The following is a 10830-nucleotide window of genomic DNA, read 5'->3' as shown; positions in this document are numbered from 1 at the left end:
TCCTTCTACTGTGCAAACTATCACCGTCGGCCATTTATGGGAGTCAAAATTTTGACCCCCATAAATGGCCGACGTGTTAGTCGACGAGGTTAAAGGAAAACCACGCAACTTCGAGGCATGTTTGTGTGGATCATTGTATTCTACTTTTACAACATCTTTCTACCCATATGCATTTTATAAAAAACGGTTACAAACGTTTTTCAAAGACCAACTCGACCGATCCAAGGCAACGTGTTCCTTTAAAGTGAAATTAGGCCACCACAAACAAAAGTGATTAAAAACATGGTCTAAGTTAAGCATGTACATCCGCGTGGCGGTTATTTAAAAATGCTGTCAGATTTTTGGCCCCAACTTTTTTTATTGAATGGTATTTCAAAGAGTATCACCCGCTCTAACGAATTTTTTAAAACTTTTACTTTTAATGGTCAGGAACCACGACACAAATTTTAACATTCCTTTTAAAACACATAAGAATTGGTCACTTGATATATTGTCGGGATCCCGATAAAAACTAATTCTGAGCGCTTTATTTCACTGCAACTAATAAGTGGCGGACTTTTTCGAGCAATGGCTCAAATGAAAGCTAATAACTTTTTCGACCCCCATCAAAATACCTATTGAATTTTAAATCAAAATTTTGGGGTCAAATCGGCCAAAGATCTGACATAGCATCTTGAACTCAGATTATTATCATATTTTAAGTCGTTAAATCGATGTTGGTGAAGCAAAATTAATGGCCGCCATCTGGAATTTATTTGTACTTATGATGTAAAGATTAGAAACAATGCGGTGACCTAATCTTCTGAGGTCTCGAAAATGTTCGAAATCATAATTGTTGAAAAAAACTTCTTTCGCGAAAAACAAGAATAATATTTCAGAGGGAGCAGTTTATCACAATGTGTTATACTACCAACAGCTCCCCAATACTCACTCGTTACCAAGTAAAGGTTTTATGCTCATAACTATTTCGAGTAATTACCAATCAATAATGTTCACTGCGAGGAAACTTCCTATCCTGGCCCGACTTTTCGCTCTCATAAACTATTGGTGGCGCTCTCCAAGTACACACCACCTGACTTCTGCATATACAATCGTATACGCGAGCTCATTCAGAGCTGTACTGTGTAGTACCTCCTTGGGAGCCTGAGAATGGGAAAGGAAGGCACTGACTGCTGCAAGCAAGAAGTCATATGCTGTAAGTATCCTCCTCTTACCAGTTTTCACGCTATTATGCCTTTTTCTTTGAAAAAAGAATGATGCCAAATATCAACCGATGCCCTAATTATCTTCATTTGTTAATATGAACTTATAATAACGAAGTCTTATATAGCGCACGTATCTACCAAACAAGGTACTCAAGGCGCTGAGTATATATGTTGGGCGCGATCGGTCAATCTGCGCGATCAACCGATCGCGCTGCGCTATCGACCGATCGCGCTGCGCTATTGAAATATCTATTGGTCGCGCAGCAATCGGTCGATCGCGCAGCAATCGGTTGATCGCGCATCAATCGGTCGATCGCGCAACAATCGGTCGATCGCGCAACATTCGGCAACGAACATGCGCGATCAACCGATCGTGCGATCAACCGATCGTGCGGGAATGGCTCGGCGCGATCGGCCGATTGTGCAGGAATGATTTTGCGCGATCGGCCGATTGTGCAGGAATGATTTTGCGCGATCGGCCGATTGTGCAGGAATGGTTATGAGTGATCGGCCGATTGTGCAGGAATGGTTTTGCGCGGTCGGCCGATTGTGCAGGAATTGTTTGGCGCGATCGGCTGATGTTCAGGGGCCGAATTCACAAAGATGTAACATTGATTGTAACTGCAAATCAATCGTAGTGTGACTTCACTATATAAATCACTATGGTGATACTGAAAATTTGTCCTGCTATGATTTTATTGCTGTGAGAAATCGCCCTAAGGAATAGTTTACCTGCACGATCGGTCGAACGCGCGTAACCATTCCTGCACGATCTGTCGATCGCGCAAACCCATTCCTGCACGATCGGTAGATCGCGCAAAACTTTTCCTGCACGATCGGTTGATTGCGCAAAACTTTTCCTGCACTATCGGTCGATCGCGCAAACCCATTCCTGCACGATCGGTAGATCGCGCAAAGCCTTTCCTGCGCGATCCGCTGATAACGGGAAAAAATACTCGTAGCGCAATCGATCAATCGCGCAAAGATGTCATTGCGCGATCGACCGATTGTTGCGCGATCGACCGATTGTTGCGCGATCGACCGATTGCTGCGCGACCAATTGATCTTAATTTGATCGTTCAATAGCGCAGCGCGATCGGTTGATCGCGCAGATTGACCGATCGCGCCCAACATATACAAACTTACAGAAAGATAGGTTATTGCAGTGATGAATTTTGAGACCCAATATTAGTTAGCACCTTTTAATGGTTTACAAGGTGCTACGACGCATACAGCAGCCACAGCCAGGAACACTGGGGCGAACCCCTTCTCTTTTCGATAAGTGCACTGGGTTCTTTTACATGCGTTACACAACACATGGGACCACCGGCTTTACGTCCCATCCGAAGGACGAAGCAATGGTTAATTGTCTTGCTTAAGGACACAAGTGTCAGAAACACCAGAGTTTGAATTCGGTGATCTTAACCGCTCGGCCACGACACTTCCACAAACTTGTATGCAAACATTATATTCAAACTTGATGGACATTGAAATGTTCACACTACACACCGATCTTCGATGACTTCAACTGGCCCCATTTGTTTTGAGTTTTTCCTGTTTTCACGGCAAACAAGAAAGTATGGTTTCCCGGTGAACCCATACATGGAAGAAACATCTGCAGTGACTACAACTACAAGTGTTCTTTGAGACTCTGTGTGTATGACTCTATAGCCAGCAGTTGTCTTCGTTTTATTCAAAATATTTTTTAATTAAATTTTAAAAATTACCATGGTTATTTGCAAAAAATAACAAAAATAAATAATTTAATAAAAAGTGTGAATAATTATTGGCTTTCAAATCTGATTTTTATTTATTTTTTTCCCCATTTTTTCTTAATATTTATAATAAAGCGTATAAATAAACAGTGATAATTGAATCAACAAGCTGATGTTTAAATTTTAATATTAATAATAATATTGATATGAGGGTTAAAAAATCTTAGAAAATGATATAAGGCACATGGCTTCTTTAAGCCTCTGTATTTTTTTTTCAGAATGCTCATCAAAATATTCAGTCACATGATTTGATCATCATGAATTGTGAATTGAAATAGTGTTTGATGAAATTTTTTGGGTGGGCAAATATTTTTATATGGCCTCAACATTATGACATATTTTTGTACCTTGTAGAAATGCGTAAAGTACCAAACTTTTTGCATTACAAGTGCAAATAACCGGTGGAGCCTTACGTGTTTCTAAGTTTTGGTCAAGGGAGAGGAGACTCTGTGCTTGGCAAATAAAACCACACAATTTTTATCTAGGGACTGTTTACATCACGTACAGAGAGGTAAAAGATTTGCCACAATTTTAGGGACACCTCGAAAACAGGACCTCCTACGATATAATAGTCTTTAGAGTACTATGTAACGATGTCACTATTGTCAGAAAGTTCTGGATTGCTGCCAGCCCATGACGACCTTCATCATACAAATTACACGTATTTAATAGTCTCTCTGTGAACCCTGTCTCATCTGATGACTTTTTTCTGAACAAGTGTAAAAAGTTCAACGTCGGTGCAGTGACAGACTGTCTTCCCTTGTGTTGTGTACAAGGACATTTCTCCTGTTTTCATTCATTATTAAAGCTTTGTATGGTGTCATTTTTTCTACCTCCATGCATTAACAGTGAAGTGGTTATAAAAAACTAGGTGTGATGTTCTAGTACATTAGTACAGTAGTGCTGTATACAAATATTGACTGCTTCGAGTGCTATTGGTTAAAACTATGACTCCCGAGGTGATCCCCGGAGCGTTCTATTTTCCAGAGGTGAAGCCGAGGGAAAATAGAACGCTACGGGGATTACCGAGGGAGTCATAGTTTTAACCATTGCACGAGTAAAAGCAGTCAATATTTGTTTTATAACACCCCAAACATTTCTAAATGCTGTACATGCTACAATCCAGGGACGAAGCGAATACAGATTGCAAAAACTTTTACTGTGCTGCATGTAGTGTCATGCAATCCCTAATGGTTACAGACTATTAATTATCATCCTCGTACATGCAACGGACGTCTGGGTACTGCACGCCATGTAATAGTCTTCGGACTAGCGCACGGCAAACCGATGCACTATCACACGGCTGTCATCTAGCAAAACTAAGACATGTCATGTGACGCGTCATGTGACGCACCCTAAACCAATAAACAGGCAGAATATTTGTAAGGGGTGTTATAATACAGTACAGTAGTCAATGGCAGACATGTTGATAGGTTAAAGGTTCAATCATCTCAGGGCTCTGCCTTTGATCTGACGCATCACAGGGCTCTGATCTGGCGCAAAAACTTCACTTTTCACCAGTGAATGATGAACTCCCAGTAAGTATGAGGTGGTTGAACAGCCTCTTCCGCAATGGATAAATTCATTAAGGAGTCAATTGTACGACTCAGGCTCTTTACGACTTTGGCCTTGCACTATGTTATCTGCCCTCAATTAGCTTCAATTCCACTTATTTTTTCCCCTTAGCTTAGAAGAAGGGTGCAGCATACTCAAGAGAGAGGATAAAGGAAAAATAATGTAGCACTTGAACAAAGTGGGTTTTTCCCACAAAAAATCTCTATTATTAACTTATTATAGTATTAGTAAATGAACTTTTTGATGTAACTTTTGTGCAGGATTTTAAGATGGCTGGCACCACAGATTGTATGCAGAGATGGGTTGGACATGTTGCCTTGGTTACAGGAGCCTCAACAGGTATTGGTCAAGGTATAGCCAGGTCGCTAGTCAAACATGGAATGAAAGTTATTGGCTGCGCAAGGAACATCAAGGCTATTCAGGTGAGATGTACTATGTAGATGTAGTGCTTTTTCAAAACCAAACTTTTTTTTTTTTTTTACAAAGACTGATGATAACTTATAATGGTCTTTAAATGTATTATTTGGGAAGAAAATTGCATCAAAGTGTTTCATTTGCTTGCTTCCAAAGGATGACATGCAGATGTTGTCAAGTGATAGCTCAATATCCGGTTCACTACATGCTATCAAGTGTGATTTGACAAAGGAAGACGAGATTCTTGCTATGTTTGCTGAAATCAAAGAGAAGTTTGGTGGAGTGGATGTCTGTATAAATAATGCAGGTCTAAATCATGCAAGATCTATTGGTGCTGGAAGTATGGGTATTCTGAATGGAGAAACGGACAAGTGGAGAAATATGCTTGAAGTGAGTGCATCCTGAGGAACAACTTATTTTTGATTTTTAATTATAATAATTTCTTGAAAATAAAAACACCTAAAGCATTTTGTTATAAAAGCAACTTCAATTTGTGTAATAACTTGTTCAAATTCAATGTAATATTTAAACAAAATTTGAATTTTGGACGAGGATGCTAACGTATAGCTTGACTGAGATCCTTGAATCAAATTAAAATGTAAATCAGTTAAAAGACTTTATTGTTGCATTTAAAGTTAGTACTTATAATTGAGTGTTAATCCAAACATGGAACAAACAATACATGAGACAGTAGCATCAAGAAAATCAAATCACCTACACATTATTGTTTTCAATTGACAAGTAAACTGACCTAAATATTAACTACTGTTTGTTTCTTTAGTTGAATGTTTTAGCTCCAGCTGTATGTACCCGGGAGGCTGTGAAGCAGATGGAAGAGAAAGGAACTAAAGATGGCCAGATTATTATGATCGGCAGGTAAATATTACTCTTTTATTTGAAGACAATATTCTTTCCTCTGTTGTCTTGGAAGCATTTACAGCCAATGTATCTTAATTGGATGGTAAATGTTCAACTATTATGTGGGAGAGGGTGTTGTCCTAATGCTCATCAATAAATACACAATACCACCAACATGTGGCTTTGTCTTTAGAAAAAAAAGGTTTTGTAATTGTGTTTTCTTTTTGATTTACATAACACTTTATAAAAAGTTTAAGTATCAATTCAAAACTTATTCCATGAGTTAATTATTGCTAATTGTGTAGACTTTATTCGTAAATACTAGGGACATATTATTAATGGTGATTGTTTCAGAAGAGATCACGTGGCTATGTTTAACTACAGAAAAAACATGGTCAGAGTGTTCTGACATACTGTTGGTGATTGGGTCTCAAAAGAACTCACTATAAGATGACTGCGCAGAAAACACGCAAATTTAACTGGCCAATTTAAATTAGTAGATCACATAATGAAACTTGCACGATAAAATTGTACCTCAACTGCGCAAGTTTGGAACTTGTTCAACAAGCTAATAGCACCCAAGACATGGATAAATTTAATGTTGCTTAGTCAACAATAAGCTAAGGCTAATCTCAGTCAGATTTGTTTTGATTTTTCAAATTGTGTTTGTGTTTATAATCTAAGGTGTTTATAAATGGGATTGAAAGAGTGATAACGTAGTCTGAACTGTTTGTTTAAAAACTTGCAGGGTCATAATTGACAATAAAGGATGGCCTTCGTCACAAAGTAATTGCAAAGTCATGACTCTGCAAGTTTTCCACTCTGTAAATTAAAGGAATGTTATTGGCCCAATGACCAGGGTACTAATGTAAAGCAAGCACATTGAGACGGTTATTGTGAAATGCGCTATATAAGGAGTTGTTATTATTATTAAGCTGCCTCCTTTTCCCCCAAGTCTTTCTGGTCACAGAATTACCCAGCTGAAAGAGATACACTTTTACTGTGTCACCAAATATGGGATAACTGCCATGATTGAAGGCATCAGAATAGAGCTAAGAGAAAAGAACAGCAGAATCAGAGTAGCAGTAAGTAGTCATGTAATATGTAACCCTCTGAGAATTACAATGTAATAAATAATAAATTGACTGTTTACTTTACGATCAGATTATTTGGTTTCTCTGCATCCAATACAATGTTATTTAAATGTTAAACATTTTATTCAGTAAAACACTGTCTGTGAAACCTCACCCCAAGTTAGTATATAAATCGATATGGTATTTTAGGTGGACAGGATGCTGTTTTCTGCGAAGCAAAGTATTAATTGCTATGTTGTATGCTTACTCTTTTATAATATTATCCCCTTATTGAATTTTTTTATTCACTTTTTACAGGCAATCTCACCAGGCATAGTAGAAACAGAGTTTAGACAACGCATGTATCCCGACGAAGACCCTGAAAAGGCAAACAAACTTTACCGAACCATGGAAGAGGTAATATTGGCCTTATTGATCCTTGATCTAGCCTGAGGTGAAGGAAGGAGGATACTCCCCCATCCTGAAGTAAAGAATATTAATAATTGCATCAGATTAGTTGCATGGTTGATTTCGCTGCCATTCACCTCTGTGGACCCCCGCTTGAATCACACTTTAGACCTGGGGCCTTGCATGTAGATTGAGGTTTAAGTGGTGTATTTCGCCCCGCTTGAATCACACTTTAGACCTGGGGCCTTGCATGTAGATTGAGGTTTAAGTGGTGTATTTCGCCCTCGCTTGAATCACACTTTAGACCTGGGCCTTGCATGAAGATTGAGGTTTAAGTCCCTACCTGTTAAGATTATTCCGCCTTTTGGGTTTTTATCATACGTCATTCACAATCCTGTTGTTGGTGCTTGCTTTGTTGGATGTGTAATTAAAAATAAGTGAAATAAATAAAGTTCTTGTTTAAAAACTGGGACAAGGCTCTTCTATAATAAAACTTGGTCTAAAATGTTTTTATCTGTTTTCTTTAAGGTTACAAATATGATATTTACTGCAAGGAACCAGAAATATAGAACATTGCACATTAGGGTTTATGCAACTATCTACATACTAGACTTTCTGTCATTTTACATTACTCCAATGTCCAATCAAACTTGAATTTGTCACAAATTTGGGTCGTTATTCCCTCCAGACAGTAACCTTGTCTCAAAGAATTGTAAAAACTGATAATTAATTAAGTTGAACACGATTACTATAATCATTTCTAATCCCAATATCGTTTCTGTACCAATCCATTGTATACCCAGCCATTGCAAGTTGATGATATCGCAGAGGCAGTTTTGTACATACTTCAAACACCACCACATGTCCAGGTATGTAAAATGCAAGTTGAAAATCTTTCAACACATAATTAAAGCAAAATGTTACCATGGTCAGATGCATAAAAATAATGTGTGGCACAAAATAATTATTTATATAAATGTTAAAAGAAACTCATAACATCCATCTTAGATGTTTCTGATTGTTGCTTCCTTTTCTTTATAAAGGTTCATGACATCATGCTTCGACCAACAGCTCAGAAGACTTAAGTCACAAAAGAAAAGACCCCTACCCCAGCAATACAATGAGTGTAACAAGCCTTGCAGAGACAACCAACGATAAACGGACAATTAGGGCAACAGAACGTGTTACAGAAATAATCACACTAGCTAGTACTAATATTGTGTACTTTTCCTAACTTGTCGGACTCTTTTCTCTTAATAAATTATTTGTTGTAGCGGTAGCTTGGTTTCTGCGATTTCTGAAGCTGAGACCATTCAATAATGTTATTCAGCTCTAACTAGCAAAGTACCCATGAGACAGGTTTGAAAGTATGTGAATGTTGGGGGTACACATGTACAGGGTGGGTACAAAAACTCAATCATTAGATGCAGCAATTTTTTTAAGAACAAGACAATTTTTGAACAAATAATGCCCATTTATAAGTAGGTCATGGATTTACCTTTACAACGGTGAAAGAATGGGGATGATTGATAAAGGTTTTGTAGAGGTATGCTTATTGGTTGATTGGTTTATTTTAAACATTTCGAAAGTCACGGCAAGAGGTCGAATGTCTGTAAATTGACATAGAATGAGACTTGGGATAAAATTTGAACCAATTTCTAAAACAATTAGGAGAAATACGGTTTGTGGTAAATTTATAGCACAAATTCGTCTCTTCTGTGGGACATAGTTTGTAACCAACGAGTAGAAATGGCATCAGCGAAGTTTTTATATTCTCTGCCTAAGCAAAGTAAATAAAGTTAAAGGCCTATATTTGATGGGGCGAGGCTATTTTTTCCCCAAAAATCTTCATAAATATGTAGAGGATGTTCAAAGGGATTTTGTTTAAATTTTCAGGAAGGAAAGATCTATCCTTGAATCTTACTTTGTGCAAAACAAATCGTAGGTTGAACGATTTTTGTAATTCACTGTATGTCAACATTTGCAGGCATTTTAGGGAAAACGTTTTTTTTAAATGATATTCCCACCTGGACCAATTTATACAAGTTTGCCACTGCAACAAAACAACAGATGACTGTAAAATTGTTTCACATTATTTTTAAAAAACAATTGAAAATGCTCTTTCAATAAACACTGCTCTGTATTTGGCACTAATAAAGAGATATACAAGAGTTTGTTTGGTTGGTGTCAGGGTCGGGGTCTGGGTCTGGGTCGGGGGTCTCGTTTTGTAGCCGTTTCCTGGTGAGAAACGGCAGAGTGTAGCTTTTTAAGCTAGATTTGTAGCCGTTTTACTCAGGGAAGGCTACATGTAGCTTTCGGAGGCTAGGTGTGTAGCACTTCTACCGAAACAATGGCGGCATGTAGATTTTAGAGGCTAGATATGTAGCCGTTTTACTCAGGAAAGGCTACATGTGTAACCCTTTTACCGAAACAATGGCGGCATGTATTTTTTGGAGGCTAGATTTGTAGCCGTTTTACTCAGGAAAGGCTACATGTAGCTTTCGGAGGCTAGATGTGGAGCCCTTCTACCGAAACAATGGCGGCATGTAGATTTTAGAGGCTAGATATGTAGCCGTTTTACTCAGGAAAGGCTACATGTGTAACCCTTTTACCGAAACAATGGCGGCATGTATTTTTTGGAGGCTAGATTTGTAGCCGTTTTACTCAGGAAAGGCTACATGTAGCTTTCGGAGGCTAGATGTGGAGCCCTTCTACCGAAACAATGGCGGCATGTAGATTTTAGAGGCTAGATATGTAGCCGTTTTACTCAGGAAAGGCTACATGTGTAACCCTTTTACCGAAACAATGCCGGCATGTAGATTTTAGAGGCTAGATATTATGTAGCCGTTTTTTACTCAGGAAAGGCTACATGTGTAACCCTTTTACCGAAACAATGGCGGCATGTATTTTTTGGAGGCTAGATATGTAGCTGTTTTACTGAGCAGAGGCTACATGTAGCTTTCAGAGGCTAGATGGTGTAGCTTTTTGGAGGCTACATAGCCGCAATCCGTCAGGGGAAAATTGAAAAAGGGCTACCTATCTAGCTCCTCGGAGGCTAGATGGTGTAGCTTTTTGGAGGCTACATAGCCGCAATCCTTCAGGGAAAATTGCAAAAGGGCTACATAATAAGCTCCTCGAAAGCTAGATGGTGTAGCTTTTTGGAGGCTACATAGCCGCAATCCGTCAGGGAAAATTGAAAAAAGGGCTACATATCTAGCTCCTCGGAGGCTAGATGGTGTAGCTTTTTGGAGGCTACATATGCGCAATCCGTCAGGGAAAATTGCAAAAGGGCTACATATTATTAGCTACATATCTAGCTCCTCAGAGACTACTTTCATAACGATTCCTTGCCCTGAACAATAGTGCCTACAAACCTCGCTGTCCACCGAGTCTCACCCTTAGTAAAATGAATAGATCCAAAGAAACCCATAAGATATTCAATCCGTCCAAGTCTAACTTTTTGTGCAGTGTACATCAAGGACAACTCTAACTTGTTGTTAAGAGCACCCCGTTGGTATGTCC

The 10830-nt window shown here is 38.7% G+C and overlaps 1 protein-coding gene across 1 annotated transcript; it reads left to right on the top strand.

The window, feature by feature from the left end:
• Positions 1-1081: 1081 nt before the first annotated feature.
• Positions 1082-9375, top strand: LOC139939025 (dehydrogenase/reductase SDR family member 11-like). Its single transcript, XM_071934737.1, has 8 exons — positions 1082-1195; positions 4816-4977; positions 5126-5359; positions 5751-5845; positions 6783-6912; positions 7219-7317; positions 8112-8177; positions 8352-9375. The coding sequence occupies exons 2-8, from the start codon at positions 4825-4827 to the stop codon at positions 8391-8393; spliced, it is 819 nt and encodes a 272-aa protein (XP_071790838.1). The 5' UTR covers positions 1082-1195; positions 4816-4824; the 3' UTR covers positions 8394-9375.
• Positions 9376-10830: the final 1455 nt, after the last annotated feature.

Source organism: Asterias amurensis, chromosome 6 (genome assembly GCF_032118995.1).
Source record: "Asterias amurensis chromosome 6, ASM3211899v1".
In the NCBI taxonomy this organism is placed as follows: Eukaryota; Metazoa; Echinodermata; class Asteroidea; order Forcipulatida; family Asteriidae; genus Asterias; species Asterias amurensis.
The sequence above is the reverse complement of the archived record's forward strand: the minus strand, read 5'-3'. Positions and strand labels throughout refer to the sequence as shown.